The sequence below is a fragment of the Lithobates pipiens genome, unplaced genomic scaffold (assembly GCF_037356315.1).
Source record: "Lithobates pipiens isolate NorthernLeopardFrog02 unplaced genomic scaffold, aLitPip1_a1.2 Scaffold_16, whole genome shotgun sequence".
NCBI lineage: Eukaryota > Metazoa > Chordata > Amphibia > Anura > Ranidae > Lithobates > Lithobates pipiens.
Genome location: NW_027507748.1, coordinates 362,840,803 through 362,863,107, shown reverse-complemented (window position 1 = coordinate 362,863,107; position 22,305 = coordinate 362,840,803). Strand labels below are relative to the sequence as shown.

Genomic DNA, 22,305 nt, shown 5'->3' with positions numbered 1-22,305 from the left:
ACCCCTTGTTTTTGACACTACTTGGGGACTAAGGATGAGCTCCGATGTGTTCGCACACTCCACGTGCAGAGCCCGCCAGGAAGTCAGTGCGGCGCTGTGCTAATCACAGGCAGTGAGGCGGATGTGCGGCTGCAGAGATCGGGAAATGTCTCACTGCCTGTGATTAGCACAGCGCCACGCTGACTTCCTTGTGGGCTCTGCACGTGGAGTGTGCGAACACGCCGGAGCTCAGCCCTATTCATTGACGGACACAGCACCCACCCCTCCTATTTATGTTTGTACTGCTTTTTGACGAACTGAGCTGCTGAAAGCAGAGGGAGGGGTTATAGCCAGTAGGACCGGCCCCTGGGCGGTACTGTGCAGTTTTGCTGTTTTTACATGTTCTGCCTAGTCCTCTCCTGAAGGTGGTGATATAGCCCAAGGTCAAGATTAAAGGTGTTGTGTCCATCAATGAACTTCAGAGAAAAGGATTTTACAGGGAGTACAAAAATCCTATCCTATTTTTTTCCCCCCACAAAAAGAGCTTTCTTGATGAGGACGCACTAATGATGAGGCACTGGTAGGCATTACTGATGGGCACTGATTAACATCAGAGGTAGGCATTGCTGATGAGGCTGCATTGAAAATCACTGCATTGATTATCAGTGCAGACTAACCCCCAATGTCAGGAGAGCCGCTTATTGGCTCTCCTCTACCCACACCCTGTCAGCAGCAAATAGAGGAATGCTGATAACTGGCACTTCCTGGTAACTCTATTATCAGACACAGCTGATCACATGGTAAAAAGCCTACGTCATAGGCTTTTTACCGTGATCAGAGATGTGGTGTGTCACAGTGACATAGCATACTTATTACTGCGCTGCACGCCAAACCAATACACCCCACTACCTATCACCACGCTGCATGTCCGGGTGAAACACCCCACTACCTATCAACACGCTGCACACCCGAGTGACACACCCCACTACCCATCACCGCGATGCATGCCCAAGCGACACACACCCCTATCACCGCGCTGCACGCCTGAGCGACACACCCCACTATCACCACACTGCACGCCCGAGCCACACACCCCCCTATCACCACGCTGCACGCCCGAGGGACACACCCCACTATCTATCACCACGCTGCACACCTGAGCGACACTATCTATCACCACGCTGCACGCCCGAGCGACACACCCCACTATCTATCACCACGCTGCACTCCCGAACGACACACCCCACTATCTATCACCACGCTGCACGCCCAAGTAGCTTGTTCTGCTGGACTTCATATGACAGCCAATCAGAATGGGAGCCACCACAAATATATAGCAATTTTCTATATGCGGGACAGGATGTGGTTAAAGTAACGCAGTGCACATCACGATAAATAGCCTGGTCATGAAAGGGGATACATCTTCCAGAGGTGAAGTGGTTCATTTTGGCAAGCACTGTAGTTATTTTTATTTTTTTTTATCTACAGCCACCCCTTATCTGCATAGGCAGTTTTTAGTAATGGTGACGTTACCTGCCCCCCTCCACCGAAGTGAGTTGGAAGCCATAGTTCCTCAAATAGCTCCTCATTACATAAGCACCCAGTTCAAGCCACATTAATATGGCATAGTCTACCGTCACCGTGGTTTCCTTTACCACTCCTAACATAACCTATTAGTGTTCTGCTCATTCCAAGGTCAGTCAGACTCCAGCACTCCCAAACTCCCCGCACTTTACAACGTGCTGCGTACAACTTCTGCGACCAGCGGCGCGCAATGCATGCCGGACAATGTAGTCTTCGCGGTGGCGCCGAGAATCCCGCCCTGCCTCTCTGTGGCTAACGCTGCTGCCTGGACTGGGAAACGCAACACGGACAGATCGGGCGAGCTCTTCCGTTAGCTCCACCTCCAGCCCGTGATTGGCTGGGTAAGTGTTAAGGCGCTATGTGATTGGACAGGGGATGTCCGGCTCGCGGCCTGGGATTTTTGCTGCTGGTTTCCGGAACTGAGTTAACCCCAGCGGGCTGCGGAATAAGGTGAGGCTGGGGTAGGCTGCGATGACATATAACTTCCCTATAGATGGGCGCACACCCAGGTTAGGGGTCCAGCTGTGTGCACAATAATGACTGCACTGTACATCCACTGACACATGTCACAAGTGAATGCTGGGGACACCTCAGGCTTAGTCACAAAGCTCACACTCCAGGGCCAGTGTTAGTTCTCTTTAGCCAAGTCCAGGACTGTAAATAAAGATGCTAGTCCTTATGTAGAGCTGTGTGACTTGAACCTATTCTGGTATTATGTGTAACTCCCCTGTCTTATTACTTGTAGTGTTGTAAGAATACAATGAAGGACCAGGAATTACAGAAGAGCACAAACCCTGAGCTTCCACAGAGCTCCTCCACTCCATCACTCAGCGCTGCCTCCATACCGAGCCAGCCACAAAACGCATCCGATCCATGTGATTCTACTACCCCTGTCACCGAAGGTAAGGCTACCAACTGCATCACTGCTGCAACTGATTTCCTCCTTGCAAAGCCCTTGTTCAGGATTATTTCTGCTTCTTCAAATGGTTCTGGTAAGGAAGAAAGTATATTGGTTTGGTTATTGTCTGCGGAGAGCAGTGGCGGCCCATCCATACGGGGCGCAGGGGTGCCGCACCCCTAATTCATGCGCCCGGCCCCTAATGCAGGGCGCTGGACTCATCGATTTTAACAGGGTTTTTAACGAGGCTCTAATAGGCTACAAAAAAAGGTTGCCCTGGGGGCGCGGAGTCCTGAGCCCACCCACTTGTGCGACAACAGCGAATTAATGTTCGCTATTGTCTTCCTGCCTCTCCACCCAGCCAATCAGGAAACGGGTCCTGAGACCCGATTGGCCAGGGAGTAACAGGACCCACTTCTCGTTCAGCCGGGAGGAGAAGCAATGGCCCCCGAGCGAGGAGTGAGATCCCTGTCATCTGCCTTCTAAGGTAAGGAGGCTCTGTTCGTCCATCTTCTGCGTGCAAAGAAGGGGTTGATCACCATCTTCCCGTCCTTCTCCCGGGGGGGGGGGGGGGGGATCGCCACCTTCCGTCCATCTCACCTCCCCAATATATTGAGCACCACCCACAAAGAAGATGCATACAGGCTGATTGCATTGGATTCCCATTGTGTTGCTTGCCCAGTATATTTGACTGCATGCAAATTTGAATTCACTTTGCAACACAGTGCCGGGAATTTACCAAAACTGCAGCAGACAGAATCTGGAGCAGCTGTGCAACCAATCAGCTTCTAACTATGACTTTTTCGATGAGGCTTCATTCACTTGAGCATTTTGCTAGAGTGCATCTAGCGGCCATCACAGCAGGTAATCGTTGGCTCTACAAACAGCTGTATATAGCTACAGCCCGCGACGACCTGTCTTTGAAGTGTACGGGTTCAGCGGCTGCAGCTGGCACGCACCTGTCAAACACAGCAACAGGGATAGGTAGGTTCCTGCCGCTGCTATTCTAGGGGGGAAAATGCCTGTGCAAATGTAGCCTTAGAGTAGAAGTAGGGTCCCCCAAGGATCTGTCTTGGGACCAATTCTGTTTACTTTATTCATAAGCAATCCAGAGGATGGGATAAATGGCTCAATCTCAGTATTTGCTTACGATACAAAGCTAAGCAGGGCGATAACTTAATGACAGAATGTGGAAACCTTACAGGAGGACCTCAGTAAAATAATGAGTTGGGCAACGACATGACAAATGAGGTTAAATGTTGAAATATTTATTGAATTTTGGTGCTAAAAATACAAGTTACTCGCAAGGGGGGAATCCAGGATGGAAAAACATCTAGAGTTCCTAGTAGATGACAGGCTCCACAATGGCAAGCTGCTGCCAGCAAAATATAAGCATGCATTAAAAGAGTTTTTTACTACGGAGATAAAACTATAATTCTGCCACTTTACAAGACTCTGGTTCAGCCACATATTGAGTATTCTGTCCAGTTCTGGTCACCAGTACTCAGGAGGAATGTGCTGAAACTGGAGAGTGCAGAAAACGGGAACAAAGCTAATAAAGGGACTGGAGGACCTTAGTTATGGGGAAAGACTACAAGCACTTAATGTATTCTCTCTGGAGAAGAGATGCTTGAGAAGGGATATGATGGCGATCTGCAAATATACTTATGACCATAGCATAGGGAAGAAACTTTTCAGTGGGAGGAAGTTTAAAAAAGACTCGCAGCCATTCAATGAAACTGGAGGAAAAGTGGTTTAACCTTATACTGCATAGAGCAGTGATTCTCAACCAGGGTTCCATGGAACCTTAGGGTTCCTCCAGAGGTTGTTAGGGGTTCCTTCAGCATTGGGCAATTTCTGCCTCTCAGATAAGTTCCCACTGATCTTTTTAACTATGTGTAAGGAGGTAATTCTTCCCAATGACCACAAGTGTAAGGCCCAATCTTTCCACTGACCATCACACTAATGTATCATGAGTTGTAGATTTCAAATTTTTAGCAGGGATTCCCTGAGACCGGAGAACTATTCCAAGGGTTCCTCTGTGTTGAGAAAGGCTGATGTAGAGGGTTCTTTACTGTCGGAGTGGTGAGGATTTGGAACTCCCTTCCACCAGCAGGGAGTTTTGCTAGTTTCAAAAAACTTTTAGATGGGTGTCTTAACAATCGCAACATATAGTGATATTGGATTCAATATTGACATAAACTCACACACACATGCAAGAGGTTGAACTGGATGGACTGGTGTTTGTATTCAACCTTAAAAATCATGTGACTGGTTTATATGTACAGCTGCACCAGGTTTTGTCTGATCTGGTCTTAACACCCCCCCATTGATTGCAAATCCAAAATTTTGAGTTGTCACTGGAATTGTGGAGACATTGTGGTGACAGCTGTCTGAGAGGACTTCCCTTACTGTGGAGAGATTTTTTTTTATCTGTTCCCAAGACCAGAACCAAAGGAAAATCCAGGTTGTAGATATCTGACAATAAACGTACAATGGGGCAGCACTTTTCAGAAAGGATTGCTAATTTTTTTCTACTCTCATCAGTGGCTATCGCTAAATATGACAATCTTAAAAACTACTATAATTTGTACTTGCCATCTATTATTAGTCTGTGAATTTATGTTTAAAATAACACACATTAGTTCCTTTCTGTATGATTACTAATCAGTAGTATGTTCAATATTCCACACAGTGTTCCATATGAATAAACAGTATCCTCAATATCCCAAGTCACTTAACTTCTTGCAAACCAGACAAAATTAGAAGTATTGTAACCAGCAGTCTGTTCGATATTAACAACCTCAGTACTTGTAATATGCACTTAGGTCACTTTTCTTGTGTCTCCCTGTCTCTTTGTAACAACGCCACCACAATATTCCAGAATCTCCACCACATACAGATCTCTTGCTTATCTTTCATGTTGGCTTTAGGGTTCTTCATTTAACTCTCACCAAACTCTAGCCTATCATCATTCCTTTGGCTCTACGCTGACCTTCATTACTCCATGTACTGCAGTAGAATCTGTGTAGTCATGGTCTTTGCACTTCCACCTGTGCCCCTGTCCAGAAGTCAGCAAAGAACTGGAGTGCTTCCTTTCTCTGTTGCTTAGCGGTTGTCAGGAAAATCTGCAGAGACCTCTATAGCATTAATTCAGAGACTGTCTGTTTGACATCTTAAAGCAGTTTGAAAATGAGTAACATTTAAGAGCATTATTCTGTCCCGCCAGTTACTCGGGACACTCAGTCTGTTACTCACCTGAGCGCAGGACAAAGCCATCACTTGACAGTAATGTAAGAGTGAGAATGGGAGCGCTGGCAATACAAGTTGTTTATATAAGATTGGTATTAAAACTAGTCAGTAGTGTAACTCTTCCCTACTCTATCCAAAATGTAAAAAAAAATAATTGAATGTAGATATGCATTAAGACATGTTGCAGTAACAAAGAGCAGGATGGATGTTCTGACTTTCTAATTTGTATGCTTGCTTTTCATTGGTAAATCAAAGTATTAAAGTCAAGGGCAGCCAACATTTTTCAGAATAAGGCATCAGTGGCAGAATTTTTATTTCTCTCAGTACAGGTGAACAGTGTAACATGCAACCTTTTTTTATTTTATACGTGTTTCCTATGAGGCTTCATGAAAGTCTTTCTGAGAGTGCTTTATCTTCTGCACTAGCAGTACATTGGTAATATCTAGGTTAGGTCTAATCCATGATTTTATAATGCTTAATTGTGAACAGTACTATTTAATAGCGATGCACTGAAATTTCGGCCGCCGCTACATATCGGCCGAAAAAGCCCTTTTCGGCAATTTACCGAAAGAGAAAAACGGCCGATAATGGAGCCGAAAATGGGGCGTGGCCTGGGTGGGGGGCGTGGCCTGGGTGGGGGGCGGGGCTCCGCCCCCCGCCCCTGGTGACGCTCATCATGGGGGGTGTATAGCACAGGAGAGCCGCCTCCGCCGCATGTTTGATCACAGCTCCGGGAACATCACAGCTTTCATTTCAATAGCTGTGTGTTCCCGGTGTCTTGTCAAATAGGGTCCTCCATCAGATGCTGTCCTCTGCGTACTGCGCATGCGCAGTACACAGGAGCACAGATTCCGAAAATTGCCGAGGACGAACGGCGCCTGCGCTGTGAGTCCAGGTTCTATCCCCACTATCCAAGTGGACATAGAGTTAGAATAAAAAAGAGCCGAGCGCAGCGAGGCCGAGCCCGAAGCGTGGCGAGCGAAGCTCGCCCGCGAGGGGCCCTCTAAAATTCTAAACCCTATGTCCGCTTGGATAGTGGGGCTACCTCCTCCACTCACGGCGCAGGCGCCGTTCAGCTTCGGAGATTTTCCGAAGCTTCGTCTGCTCCGTACTGCGCATGCGCAGTACGGAGCGGACACATATGGATGGCCGGACTCTATTAGGCAGAACACCGGCCGCGTGCGGTCACACACAGCCCCTCCCCCTTGTCCGGGCACTTAGATAGACAGATCATCCGCAGGATTGGACGGATGATCTGCCTATCAAAGTGCCTGGACAAGGGGGAGGGGCTGCGTGTGACGGCGCACGGCCGGGAACACACAGCTATTGAAATGAAAGCTGTGATGTTCCCAGCGCTGTTATCAAACAGGCGGCGGAGGCGGCTCTCTTCCCTGCACACAGTGCACAGGCTGGCTGCAAAATGGCACACAGGCTGCAATGGGGCACACTGTCTGCAATTGGCTGCAATTGGGCACACTGGCTGCAATTGGGCACACTGGCTGCAATGGGGCACACTGGCTGCAATGGGGGATGCCTCCTGTACCACGTCCTCTGTCTCTGACCATCTCCTGTACCATGTCCCCAGTCTGACCATCTCCTGTACCACCTCCTCTGTCTCTGACCATCTCCTGTACCGTGTCCCCAGTCTGACCATCTCCTGTACCGTGTCCCCAGTCTGACCATCTCCTGTACCGTGTCCCCAGTCTGACCATCTCCTGTACCGTGTCCCCAGTCTGACCATCTCCTGTACCGTGTCCCCAGTCTGACCATCTCCTGTACCGTGTCCCCAGTCTGACCATCTCCTGTACCGTGTCCCCAGTCTGACCATCTCCTGTACCGTGTCCCCAGTCTGACCATCTCCTGTACCGTGTCCCCAGTCTGACCATCTCCTGTACCGTGTCCCCAGTCTGACCATCTCCTGTACCGTGTCCCCAGTCTGACCATCTCCTGTACCGTGTCCCCAGTCTGACCATCTCCTGTACCGTGTCCCCAGTCTGACCATCTCCTGTACCGTGTCCCCAGTCTGACCATCTCCTGTACCGTGTCCCCAGTCTCTGACCATCTCCTGTACCGTGTCCCCAGTCTCTGACCATCTCCTGTACCGTGTCCCCAGTCTCTGACCATCTCCTGTACCGTGTCCCCAGTCTCTGACCACCTCCTGTACCGTGTCCCCAGTCTCTGACCACCTCCTGTACCGTGTCCCCAGTCTCTGACCACCTCCTGTACCGTGTCCCCAGTCTCTGACCACCTCCTGTACCGTGTCCCCAGTCTCTGACCACCTCCTGTACCGTGTCCCCAGTCTCTGACCACCTCCTGTACCGTGTCCCCAGTCTCTGACCACCTCCTGTACCGTGTCCCCAGTCTCTGACCACCTCCTGTACCGTGTCCCCAGTCTCTGACCACCTCCTGTACCGTGTCCCCAGTCTCTGACCACCTCCTGTACCGTGTCCCCAGTCTCTGACCACCTCCTGTACCGTGTCCCCAGTCTCTGACCACCTCCTGTACCGTGTCCCCAGTCTCTGACCACCTCCTGTACCGTGTCCCCAGTCTCTGACCACCTCCTGTACCGTGTCCCCAGTCTCTGACCACCTCCTGTACCGTGTCCCCAGTCTCTGACCACCTCCTGTACCGTGTCCCCAGTCTCTGACCACCTCCTGTACCGTGTCCCCAGTCTCTGACCACCTCCTGTACCGTGTCCCCAGTCTCTGACCACCTCCTGTACCGTGTCCCCAGTCTCTGACCACCTCCTGTATAAAAATATTTTTTAAAAACAGTCATTTTCGGTATCGGTGCTGTTTCGGTATCGGTTTCGGTTTTCGGCCTAGTGTATTTTTCATTTTCGGTATCGGTTTCGGCACCAAAAAAACCCATTCGGTGCATCCCTACTATTTAAGGGTAGCTCTGCGTTTGCGGAAATATAACAAGTAAAAAAACTTATTAAAAATCACCTTTTCCTTTTTTAATTTGCAGTATCTGTTTCAATCTGCAGCATTTCTTTCCACAGTCAGTGTTGATGGCGGGGAATCCCTCCCATTGAGGTATTGTATTCTGACAGCGTCAGGTTTCCCTGCCACCAGAATGCAATGATCACTGCTGCCAGGGGTAGCTGATCGTAGTGATTGTACATAAAAAATAAAATAAAAAAATAAATAAAAGATGGCAGTCTGTTGTATTGAATTCAATCGATCAACTTCATTACAATCAGCCTGCCCATAGACTAATCGGCATTCGACCAGTTTCTGCTGTACTGGCCAAATTTCAATCCATCTTTGTCTGGCATTTCTCATCTGAGTGCTCCAAATGCATCAGCTGAATAAATTGAAAGCGTTTTGTAAAGTCATTTTTTATTTATTTTTTCTATTAAAATAACAACCATGTTACACTAACCTATTCTGTGCTATTGTATTGCACAGAGCGACCCCGAACCTCCTCTCCTCGGGTCCTCCACTGGCACTCTTGGCTCCTTCTCTTCTCAATGTGCCACCATAGGAAACCACTTCCTATTGTGACACACCTGTGGGCTCGATCCCGAGTTGCACTGGCTGTGTCTATAGACACAGACAGCAAGGCTCAGCCCCACTGCCTGCTACCTGTTCACAGGATTTAACTGAAAGCAGTAGGAGCCAACATCTCCCACTGCTGTCAGCAAAGCCTGAGAGAGCCACTATTGACATGCACAGTGCTGGATCGAGATCACGCTCAGATAAGTATGAGGGGGTGATACATATACTGAAATCTTTTTTACGTTGATTTAGGTAATGCATTAGGGTAAAAAATGTTTAGGCTTTACAACCACTTTAATTAGCCATTCAGAACCAGTATCCAAAGAATAAGCTGCTTTTCCTTCAGAGCAACAAAAGGTAGGAATCTGTAACCAAGCTTGTTAAAATCCCTGCCATGCACATTGATCACCAAGAAGGGCTCAAAAATTGAGTTACTCTTTAACCACTTAAGGACCAGCCGCCGCATTTGTACTGTGGAAGTTGGCTCTCCTGCTCGAATCGCCGTTATTGTGCTCGTGGCAGGAGCATGCTGGCGGGTCGGGCGGACTCTGTCCGTCGGCGACCCGCGATTGCCTAGTACAGAGGCAGAATGGGGATCTGCCTTTGTAAACAAGACGGATCCCCATTCTGATAGATGAGGTGATGGAGATCTACGGTTTCCAGTCATCGGGAACAGTAATGTCCCAGGAAGCCCATCCCCCTTACAGTTAGAACACACCCAGGGAACATGATTAACCCCTTGATTGCCCCCTAGTGTTAACCCCTTCCCTGCCAGTGTCATTTTTACATTGATCAGTGCATTTTTATAGCACTGATCAATGTAATAATGTCACTGGTCCCCAAAAAGTGTAATTTGGGGTCAGATTTGTCCAGCACAATGTTGCAGCCCCGCTAAAAATCACAGATCGCCGCCATTACAATAAAAACAATTTAAAATCTATCCCAACGCGATAACTTTTGCGCAAACCAATCAATATACGCCTATTGTGTTTTTTGTTTTTTTTTGCCAAAAATATGTAGGAGAATATATATTGGCCTAAACTGATGAATACATTTTTTGTTTTTTGGATATGTATTATAGCAGAAAGTAAAATTTTATATATATATATATATATATATATATATATATATATATATATATATATATATATATATATATATATATATATATATATATATATATATATATATATATATATATATTATATATATATATTTTTTTTTTTTCTAAATTTGTCACTTTTTGTTTAGAACGCAAAAAATAAAAACCACAGAGGTGATCAAATACCACCAAAAGAAAGCTTAATTTGTGGGAATTTTGTTTGAGTACAGCATCACACGACTGCGAAGTTGTCAGTTAAAGCGACGCAGTGCTGTATCGCAACAAATGACCTGGACATTAAGGGGGGGGAATTCTTCTGGTCCTTAAGTGGTTAAGACACTCATACATATGCCAATTATTTCAGAGTGAATGTTTGTTTTTTATTTTTTGTTTTTTTTCTAAGACCTAATACGACAACATTCGACCCATGTAAAGTGTACAAACCATTCCTCTGGATTCGGTTTTCACAAACCTTAAACCATTGGAATGGAGAATCTTTGTATGAAGATTTCTTCTGCCTGTGAATGCAGTCTTTGTACAACTTGGTTTAGTATTTAACAGCCGAATATAACAGATTTAGCCTTATGTTGCTCAATAATTAATAAATGAAAAGTAATTAAGAAGTGTAAATATTTTGTGTCCTAAATTTCTGTCATGTTTGCAGCTCTCAAGGAAATAATCTCTATAGTTTTTTGTTCTTGTGCAGGAGAGGGAGCCATCAGTCATCCTCCAGGTGTATGTGATGTGTCAGAGGAACTAAGTCGGCAGCTTGAAGACATTTTAAATACATATTGTGTGGATGCTGGTCAAGAAGGGGTTGCAGATCCTGAAGAGACTGACAAAGGTCCCCCAGAGTCTAGGAATGGCGAAACGGAAACAGTGGTGCCAGAAGTCAATGGAGAGAAGGAGGAAATGCGGGGTGCAGAAGATCGTAAAACTATTAATGAAACAGAGAAAGATCAAAAGCGTGTACAAGACAAGAAGAAGTCAAAGGGGCTTGGTGAGTAATGCATTTTTGGTGGTGCAACATAAATGGAACATGTTTAAATGTTCACTCCAGTCAAATTTAAAAAGAAAACCTAAAGGTTCCTACAAGGAGCACAGCCTACCCACTCAGTATTTCATCCATGCTTTGCCCAGTCTCGTCGTGGCTTACACCTGGTCTGGTGGGCATGGGAAAATTCTTTGCGAGGACAGATCTGTGACTCAGAGAGATCAATTTCAGGATCAGTGAACAGGAGGAGCACTTCTCCACTTATCTGCTCACGTCGAGCAGGCCATGCTCCCTGACCCAGCTCAAAAAAGCAGATCAGGAACTCTCTGGTTCTGGATTCGTGATTGAGAAAGACAGCCAGGCAACTACCATTTTCAAAAAGAGGTCACCAGTGGCAGCCTCCTCATTTCTCGCAGCACAGGTCTCTTTTATATGAAATGGTATAGAGTAATAACAACAAAAAAGCTAGTAAAAGGAAAAACAGGTGGCTTTGGGCATTTCTTGTTTGCTAATTTTGTAAACAAACCCAAATGCATTAAAAAAATGCACATTGGTGGGGTATCCTGTGTTTTGGATACTCGAGATCTTTTCTGCTTTTTTCCCAATGCATAGTCTAATATAAGCTATGTCTTTGTGCCCAGGTAAGGAGATCACACTACTTATGCAGACTTTGAACACTTTGAGTACCCCAGAAGAAAAACTGACTGCTTTGTGCAAGAAATATGCAGAATTGGTAAGACATTTAAAAAACACTGTATGGGGTTAACTCTATCAAAATTGGGCTTGTGATTGTATTCTCACTTATTAAATTTTGTCTTTTCTCAAAGTTGGAGGAGCACAGGACTTCCCAGAAGCAAATGAGAATTCTTCAGAAAAAACAGAGTCAGCTCATTCAAGAGAAGGACCAGCTACGCAATGAACATAGCAAGGCCATCTTAGCTCGTAGTAAATTGGAGAGTTTGTGCAGAGAACTGCAAAGACACAACCGCACACTGAAGGCAAGTGTATTATGGATCATTAGTTCTAGATGCAGTGTGTGTGTGTGTGTGTGTGTGTGTGTGTGTATATATATATATATATATATATATTATTATTATTATTACCATGGATTGCGCCAACCAAGATTTCCTCCTGTATATCAGTGGTATTTATAAGCATTATAGTATTTCTTTTTTATGTGATGGGGAGTAAAAAAGGTAACATTTAGTGATAGAGTTTAACCACTTGACGACCAGTGACGTACATCTCAAGTGATTATACCTGAATGATGCCCACAGCTTCAGGCATCATCCCAGTATTGTTTTTTTAGAGCCAACATTGGCTTTCTCATAAAACCAATCAAAAATCTAAGCAGCTAATTAGCCTCTTGGTTGCTTTTACAAGCAGCAGGAGGGGAAGTCCCCAACCCCCCCCCCTCCAGCTGCCTTCCGTGGCTCTTTCGGGCTCTTCCGTCCAATCCTCTGTGGTATAGGAAAACCAGAAGCGATGAGCATTCATCGTGTCCTGTTTCCCCAGATGTAAACAGCACCATTTTTAAATAAAGTATCTGATCACAACAATCAAGGGCAAGGGAGAGATCTGGGGTAAATTTTAAAGTGTGACATATTTGGTATCTATATAGTCGGTGTAACATCATTTTTTAAATCTGACCAAACAATTGGTTATAATAATGCATTTTTGTGTATTAAAAATCAAAAAAGTGTTCCAAGTTTTCCAAAAACAATTGCGTTTGCGCAAATACCGTGTGTCATAGAAAATTGCAACATGCACCAATTTATTTTCTATGGCCTCTGCATTAAAAAAAATTATGTTTTGGGGGTTCTAAAAAAAAAATAGATTTTTACATGTAAACAAAAAGTGTCAGAAAAGGCTTGGTATTTAAGTGGATTAAGTTAGAAACTGATATTACTTTTAGTTTTGCAGTGCCCATAGCCATGAGCTGTCTGTGTTTTAATCTGCTCAGGAGGAAGGGGTACAAAGAGCCCGGGAGGAGGAAGAAAAACGGAAGGAGGTAACCGCTCACTTTCAGGTGACCCTCAATGACATCCAATCGCAGATGGAGCAACATAATGAGCGCAACACTAAGTTACGTCAAGAAAATGTGGAGCTGGCTGACAGGCTTAAGAAACTGATTGAACAATATGAGCTTAGGGAGGAGGTAAGTGGAAAGAGAAAATGCTGCATAAGGGCTCCAGTCAAAGAGCGTTCTTTACAAGCAGATGCTGCATTTGCTATTCGTACGTAAATTCCATTTGAATGGCATTTGCTAAATTTGAGAAGAAATGGCTGCATTTGTCTTGCTTTGATTAATTGCACCTCTGTGTCCAGTGTATGTGCTTTATAAAAAAAAAAAAAGCTTTTTTCTCAAGTCATCTTCCAGGACGGCACACCTGAGAGATGAGAGGCTCCTCCCTACAGGAAACACAATCAATCGACAGCTGTTTTAAGTCCCCACCCTTCCCCTTGATCCTCAGTTTTTGATTATGTTTCTCCCTACACAGCGAAACTGTTTGTTTTTTTCCAAATGACCCGAAGCCTGGGGCTGGTGGTCTCCCCCTGGGAGCCGGACCACAAGCCTGGGAAGCCTCTGGGTCTGGTAGGATATTCTTGTCCTTCCTGGGGGGTTCCCCTATCTTTTCCTCAGGGCGGGCAGCAGAAATTGGAAGAGCCCCCCTGAGAGCTGAAGGACCCTGGGTACAGTGGTGTACCCAGAACTTCAGGGGCCATTATCCTGTCTCCCCCTCCTTACCTGTACAGGTGGCTGTTCAGACGGGGGTGCTGGCCATTGGTTCTTTCCAGGGGGATCTTGTCCCCGACTCCTGGGTCCCCGGTAGCTCGCGTGGGCTGCCGGAGAGGGCGTGGCAACAAGCACCCGCGTCATTTTCAAACTTCGGGAAAATGGCAGCGGCGTTCTTACCCAGGAGGGAAGGCTGAGAGTCAGTAGGAGCAGGCGCCCACATCCTCCTTTCTCTAGAGCGAGGAGGCACCAGTTTACTACGGTGGATGTCTGCCTTAACCACCTCAGATATGAAGATGGGAATGAGGAATGGAAGGCATTGCCCCCCCCCCCCCCCCCCCATGTATATAGACTGACTGACTGGTACAGTGCAGGACACAGCCTAACCTAGCACCTCCCTATGGGGACAGCAGTTGGGGGGGGGGGAGCACTTTGGCGGCTATCCTCCTTGCGTGTGGACCATAAGGATGGAAAAGCAAGCCCGCTGGCTGTGGCAAAAAGAGGAAGACGACAACGGTGAGTACTTTACTTTCCTTTTGCCGTGGGAAATTAGCTGCAAAATCCCCAATTCCAGCCAGAGGGTTTCTGGGCATTTGAGATCTCACCTGGGGTCTGGATTCAAATAGCCCTTAAGCTTCTGCTAAAAACAGCTGCAGCCCCTCTTACATCAGAGAAGCTGTATGGTGGACAGGTGGTGCAGAGGAACGAGTGTGCCTAAACCACCTCAGATGAGAGAGGTAGGTAGGCCATTGCTCCCCCTTCCCCGTGTATATACTGACTGGTGCAGTGCAGAACTTGGGGTCGGGATACAAATAGCGCAGACGCCACTGCTAAAACCACCAGCCACAGCTCCCTCTTACAGCAGAGACACTGTGGTTATCGCAGCAGTAGGTTGCCAGCCTCTCCCTACATGCCCAGTTGTGGTACATTTAGTAGGGATGAATATAGCGTACAGAGGGGACCTGGTAGATACAAAGTTACTTACAGGCCAGGTATACCACTGAACAGGTTATTAATTGGGCAGTGGTTGGTGGATTCAGAAGCTCCCCTGGTCAGCAGGTGCACTAGGTTACCGGCCCTATTAGCCCAGCTGCTAGGAATCTGAAGTTGCTTCACAATGTTTAAAAGCTGACCTAACATTCAAGGATGGGCAGAGACCAAGCTACTGTGTGGCACAGTAGGGGTTCCCTTGTCACAGATCCTCCTTTTGGGGGTTGCCTGCTATAGTTAACTTTCATAAGCTCCAACCTCCCACTCCACCTTTACACTGTGTTTATATTATAGTGTAGGAGGTAAGAAGAAACTTTTTTATTGGTTTGGGCTACAATCCACTCAGTGGCAGATCTAAAGGCGATTCACCATAGATCGCTCCCTACATCCTTTTAATTGAGGATTTTCTGTGCAAACCTATGCAAGAGCTACATAATTGATTGTTTGAAGCCTGCAAATAGCTATTTACCTCCCAGGCTAAACTGGTAACCACCTCTTCTAGAGAGGTCTTAAATTGGTCTCTAGGGCTGGGCTCATTGAGACTTTAGTTGCTAATCAGCACCACCTGGATATGTGCTGGCTAGCGTTTGCTCAGTCTATGGAGGTAAGGTAGGACAACAACTACTACTAATAGTAGGGTGTCCAACCATTTTAGGATCTGTTCCTTCTCTGGTGGTGAAGGTTTAGTATCTACAGCCCAGGCTATGCCTATGAAATAAATTGCCTGTTGGTTATTTCATAAAGGGATAGACCATGACTCCTCATTGGCTGCACACCAGTAGACCTCAGTAGTGAAGGTTTGTGCTTGCTGGGATGTTTTTGTGGCACAGCAGAAATACACATTGAGATTTGTGACATCTCTGCTTATAAGGGCTATATTGCTGTACATCAGAAATGCACTGCACTGAAGCTTGTTTTCTGTCCTTTATATACTAAAGGTACTGCTTTGTTTGGCTACAGATCAGAAAAATACAACAGTGAAGGTGGTCTGTACTTTCTGGTTTTGTGTTGCACAGCAGAAATGCACATCATTGAGTCTGGTGACATCTCTGCTCATAATGGTTATATTGCTGCACATCAGACATACACAAGATTGAGGTTTGTCTGTCCTTTTATGTCTTGCATATACTGCCTTATTGGCTGCATATCAGAAAGGACACAGCAGTGAAGGTTGCTTGTCTTTTTCTGATTTTGTTTTTGCTGCTCAGCTGAGACACATTGAGGATGGTGGCCTCTCTGCTCAGTATTGGCATATTACTACACATCAGACATACACAAAGATTGAATGTTTGTGTCCTGTATGTCCTATATTTACTGCCTTATCGTTTGTATATCAGGCTAAGCAGTGTTTCTCATGGATCTACCTTTCTGCATCTTAGGGATACACAGCAGGGGTTTGTTGGCTGCAATCCTCCAGGGAGTCACAGCATTGGGGACCCCTTACTTGTTCGACCTGAAAATTGCTATTTGTTTTTTTCCCTGGGACCTGTGTAATCTTGAGGTCTGTGGATCCAGGAATCAGGGACTGCTGGTGTCGCACAGAAACAAATGGTACCCATTGGAAGCCATAGTATATGACTTCTCATGCGTCTTGCAGTCCCAAGTCGCAGGTTGGGTCGCACGGGTGTGGGAACCCTAAACTTATCTGTCCCTTCTGATTGAGGTTTTGCTACACAGCAGGAATACTCATCATGACGTTATTGTTTTATTTTGCAGCAGACCAGAAAGATTGCAGCTGTAAAGGCTGTCTGTCTTTTTCCTCAGTGTCTGCTTTTATGTTGTTGCACAGCAGAAATACTCAAGATTGAAGCTTGTTGGTGCTTTCTGTTTCAGAAAAACACAATGCTGCAGGTTGCTTGTGTCCTTTCTCAGTGTTGGTTCTATCTGAACTGCACTACAGAAGTGCATGACAGAAAGGATTGTCTTGTGTTCCATATTTTTCCCTGTGGCATAGCAAAAATGCACAACATGGGAGTTGGTGTTCATATTAATCTTATAACTGTGGTGGTTTGTCAGAAATACACAACATAGAAGTTTGGGTCTTTCTGTCTTTATAGCCTTGTTTTGCTGTACATAGGTAAAGCACAACAGTAAAGGGGGTTCCTGTCCTTTCCGTATTTATATATCAGTTATGACCTAGCTAGCTGCACTAAAGAAATACGCAGCATTTAGGGTTTGCTTGAGTCTTAATGTTTTTACGTCTTGGCAGCACATCAGAAAACCAGACTATGAGGACTGTTTGTCTACGTTGAGGTTCAGATTTGGGTCTCTTCCCATATTTGATATATTGGTTTAGCTAGTCACACTCAGGCACACAACATTGTTGTCTATGCTTGTGTCCTTTCTGTCTAAATCTATTGTGCCGTGCCCACAATCTATGATCATTTTATTTGTGATATTAATAATGCATGTATCACCTTTTTGTATTTCAGCCTTCTTTTCCATGGAGGGGCCAGGAGTTCGGGCTGCAGCTGCCACATGTCAGAAAACCTTGACCACTTGCATTCAGGGATGCCAGAACCATTTCCTAGGGTTGAAGCCCTGTAGGGTTATGGGACACTGGAGGAAGGGGATAATGAATCGCCCTGTTTAGTAAGAACTTGGAGAGTTCTGTTCAGAGGAGTATTAGGGCCTGAGGATGAAGTATAAAGATGTATACCCGATCGAATAGGTTTTGGCTCGGTGCATGGCCTTCATTTTGCCCTTTTAGCAAAACTAGACATAGCAATATGGGTAGTCTACTCCTGCTAGGGACTTTAATCTCCTGAAGAAGGCTCTCAGGCGTAAGTAAGGACATAGATTGGGCGTGCCTTAAACCCAGGGTTCAAGCTTCTGTTAATCTATTTCCCTTAAGTAGGCTTCCCTTCAGTCTTTTGCTGACATAAAGATAAAAAGGAAGCAGTTTTATTTCCCTCAACAGGATAGTGTTAAGACAGGCCCTCTTATTGATTAATGTAGTGTCCTTGTCTTACACAGGTCTCTTATTTATCTTTTTAGTGGTTCTAAGTAGCACCTACAGGCATAATAGGCCATGGTTGTTAGATGTGTGAGATAGGCAACATTGCTAACCTACAAGTTTAACATGTTTTCTGATTCCATTTTTAAGAGCCCATTTCACCTAGATACTGCATCTGAAGCGGAAAAGGCAGGAACATCTGTGGAGCAGACCTGCAGATCAGCCGCATGATCCAGCTAAGATGCCTTCATCAAGCATATGAGCGTATGGAGTGGAGGTAAAGCTCACTGCAGAGCCAAGGTTCGCCAAGAGGGTTTTGCAGTGGCCCCACCCTAAGGTAGGCCTGAGGTACTTGTTTATCCTCTCAGGTGTGCCGTCCTGGAAGATGACTTGAGAAAAGTACCAGTTACTTACCGGTAACTGTCTTTCTGGGAAATCTTCCAGGACGGCAGGCCTACTTCCCGCCCGTTGGAGGAGGGAAAATTCTAGAACACTAGAAGGTGAGTACCTATGAGGAATGATTTCCCTTGTGAACCTGGTTCAGGAGTTACTTCTCTACAAACTGAGGATCAAGGGGAAGGGTGGGGACTTAAAACAGCTGTCGATTGATTGTGTTTCCTGTAGGGAGGAGCCTCTCATCTCTCAGGTGTGCCGTCCTGGAAGATTTCCCAGAAAGACAGTTACCGGTAAGTAACTGGTACTTTTTTTTTTTTTTTTTTTTTTTAATACCTTATTTCAGACCAGCGCTTACATGACCGCCTGCTGCTCTCCTCCTGTCTGACATCAGCGGGGGATTTCCAGCCCCTCCCACTGTCACTGTCAGATCAGGGGGGGAGGGAGAGGGGTGGGCAGTCACATGAACGAAGAGGTGCTATGAAATAAGGTATAATTTTTTTATTTTTTTTTTCTATAAAGCACATACAATAGGCACATAACATTATTGAACACTGGGGATTGCATGAACATAACAAATTGGCTTTACAACCACTTAAAGACTGGCTGCGGCTCACAGCAAGGGGTCCTGTGCATGTCTGTACACAGTTTCAGGTGCGAATCGGTGCCAAATTTTTGGCTGAATTTTCACCTGAAACGAACCAAAAGACGCACAGGAGCCTTCTGCAATTCAGACAGCGGCCTGCTCTATTTAGAGCCGGTCATGCGAATTGGATGTGGAGAAAGCCGCATTGATTTTGCATCTGTGTGAACCCAGCCTAAGAAAGGATTAAGAAATAAATACACTAGCTCAGCTGTCAAGGGTATAATGGTGAATTATTGGCAAACCCTCTGTGTTGTGGAATCCCTGTTCTAAGACAGGGGTCTCCAAACTATGGCCTTCCAGTTGTTTAGGAACTACAATTCCCATCATGTTTAGTCATGTCTGTGAATGGCAGAATGTTACAATGCCTCATGGGAAGTGTAGTTCCACAACAGCTGGAGGGCCATTTATTATATATTTTTTCACCTATAACATGTTAACACAAGTTAATATGAAATGTGACAACTGAAATGACTGGACTTATCTGAATATGCCAGCTTAAGCCTTCCCTGCCATCAGAATACAACGATCAGTTCAAGAAAAACCTGACAGGCTGTCTGTGCACAAGTTGAGTAATAGATCGACTTGTGTACATCCAAGATGCCCATGGATCGAAATTTGGACAGTTCAGCTCCATCTGCGATTTTTGAGCCATGTATGGCTGGCTTTACTCTTTCTGAGGATTACTGTAGACCTTGGCAACAAGTGGGTTACCTGAAGACATTTGCCGCTCTGTCATTCTGTTTTGAGCTTATTGCTAATAACCCACTAAATGTAAATAACAGTACCACATAACAGCAAATCGTATTTAAAGCATCTTAAAACCCAAGAATTTTTTTTTAATATACAGTGCCTTGAAAAATTATTCATACCCCTTGACATTTTCCACACTTTGTCATGTTGCAACCAAAAACATGTATTTTATTGGAATTTTTTTTGTGATAAACAAAGTGGCGCATAATTGTGACCTGGCAGGAAACTGAAAAATTGTTTTCAAATTTTTTTTTTACAAATAAATATCTGAAAAATATGGCGTGCATTTGTATTAGGGCCCCTACCCCCTCAAGTCAATACTTTGTAAAACCACCTTACGTTGCAATTACAGCTGCAAGTCTTTTTTGGTAGGTCTCTACCAGTTTTGCACATCTACAGAGTGATATTTTTGCCCATTCTTCTTTGCAAATTAGTTCAAGCTCTGTCAGATTGGAAGGAGAGTGTCTGTGAACACCAATTTTCAAGTCTTGCCACGGATTCTCAATTGGCTTTAGGTCTGGTCTTTGACTGGGCCATTCTAACACATGAATATGCTTCGATCTAAACCAGGGGTCTCAAATTGGCAGCCCTCCAGCTGTTTCAAAACTACAAGTCACATGAGGCAATGCAAGGCTGACAGTTACAAGCATGACTCCCACAGGCAGAGGCATGATGGGACTTGTAGTTTCAAAGCTGCTGGAAGGCTGCCAGTTTGAGACCCCTGATCTAAACCATTCAATTGTAGCTCTGGCTGTATGTTTAGGGTCATTGTCCTTCTGGAAGGTGAACCTCCGCCCAAGTCTCAAGTCTGTTGCAGACTCCCAACAGGTTTCCTTCTAAGATTGCCCTGTATTTGGCTTCATCCCTCTTCCCATCACTCTGACGGCTTCCCTGTCCCTGCTGAAGAAAAGCATCCCCACAACATGTTTCCACCGCTGTGTTTCACGGTGGTGATGGTGTGCTCAGAGCATCTTCTTCCACATGTTTGCTATGTCCCCCACATGGCTTCTTGCAAACGGCACTTATGGCTTTCTTTTTGCCGCTCTTCCATAAAGGACAGATTTTTGGAGTGCATAACTAATAGTTGTCCTGTGGACAGATTCTCACACCTGAGCTAAAAGCAAAGAAAGGACGGCACCCTCTAAGTGCTGCAGCGTGTAAGGTACAACCGTTTATTCATAAGGTTTAAGAACACTTTCATTTGAGCAGGGATAAACCAGCATATCAACAACAGTATTCTATCATCCGCACGTTCCCGGGTGTGGGAGAGGTCACGGGCCAATGGTAATAGTCCTCTTTTCTGGATCATGTGTCCCCGTATTCCTCCGGTGGTGCTAGAGGTGTTCGGCGCTTCCGGGTAGTTGGAACGCAGAGGAACTAGAGCAGCAGGGTTTGTTTTTGTTTTTTTTTCACCACCAGCACAAAGCACTTTCATCTACTTAATCTTTTTGGGATTATGAACTTTTATATTTGTTTTGTATTAAAATTTTAAATTGTATTAGTATATTCATGTTGTAAACATCTGATCACGTTGGAGATATGTAAGGGTCGGTTCACACTGCAGGCGATGCGAGGCGACACCGACTTGCCTCGCCGCGACCTGCCGCGACCTCAGCGGCAACTTGCAGATGACTTCTGTATAGAAGTCAATGCAAGTCGCCCCGAGGTCGCCCGAAAGTAGTACAGGAACCTTTTTTCTGAGTCGGAGCGACTCGAGTCGCTCCTCTCAGAACGGTTCCATTGTACAGAACGGGGGCGACTTGTCAGATCGAGGCGAGGCAAGTCGTGTTGCCTCGCATCGCCCGCAGTGTGAACCGGCTCTAATTAATTTAGCATTTTTTCACACAATCATGGACTTTATATTTATTCACCATTTTCTATGGATTAATTTTGTGCATTTTGTGTGTAGTATCACATCTTATACTATAATTTTGTGCATTTTTTCAGAATTTTTCTACATCTATATCAGGGGTACTGAATTAAAATTCACGGGGGTCCAGTCAGTAAAATTTTCTTCCCGCGGAGGTCCGAATGTCATATTGGTCATGACTCAGATCCTTCACATTACAGCCTCCCGTGCACGTCACAATTGTTTTCTATTGCCATTGTAGATACCCGGGTTTTTCTAGGGCAGAAAAACAGATCTCTGCACAAGTGTGGACAAGCCCTTACATCAGTGCCCTCAGTCCCCCCTTCACATCCCTCCCTTTTACATCACAGGCCCCCATCAGAACCCCCCCAACCCATTACAGACTCTCATCAGTGTGTCCTTTTAAAGACACCCCGATCACAGACCCCTCCATCACGGAACCCCCACCTCCTTACAGATCCTCTTCAGCACAGATCCCTCATTCACAGATCCCCACTCCATTACAGACCCCACTCCATTACAGATCCCCACTCCGTCACAGATCCTCACTCCGTCACAGATCCTCACTCCGTCACAGATCCTCACTCCGTCACAGATCCTCACTCCGTCACAGATCCTCACTCCGTCACAGATCCTCACTCCGTCACAGAT

General features: G+C 45.7%; 1 protein-coding gene across 2 annotated transcripts in view; it reads left to right on the top strand.

The window, feature by feature from the left end:
- Positions 1-1,813: 1,813 nt before the first annotated feature.
- Positions 1,814-22,305, top strand: part of TXLNA (taxilin alpha) — a 32,234-nt gene continuing 11,742 nt past the window's right edge. The window contains exons 1-6 of one of the 2 annotated variants that reach the window (XM_077481981.1): positions 1,814-1,904; positions 2,309-2,465; positions 11,025-11,318; positions 11,954-12,045; positions 12,140-12,310; positions 13,276-13,470. In XM_077481981.1, the coding sequence (XP_077338107.1) occupies positions 2,324-2,465; positions 11,025-11,318; positions 11,954-12,045; positions 12,140-12,310; positions 13,276-13,470 (894 nt within the window). In that variant the 5' untranslated portion in view covers positions 1,814-1,904; positions 2,309-2,323. Of the gene's footprint in view, positions 2,014-2,308; positions 2,466-11,024; positions 11,319-11,953; positions 12,046-12,139; positions 12,311-13,275; positions 13,471-22,305 lie in introns of both variants that reach the window. The other variant, XM_077481980.1, reaches the window with a different exon arrangement.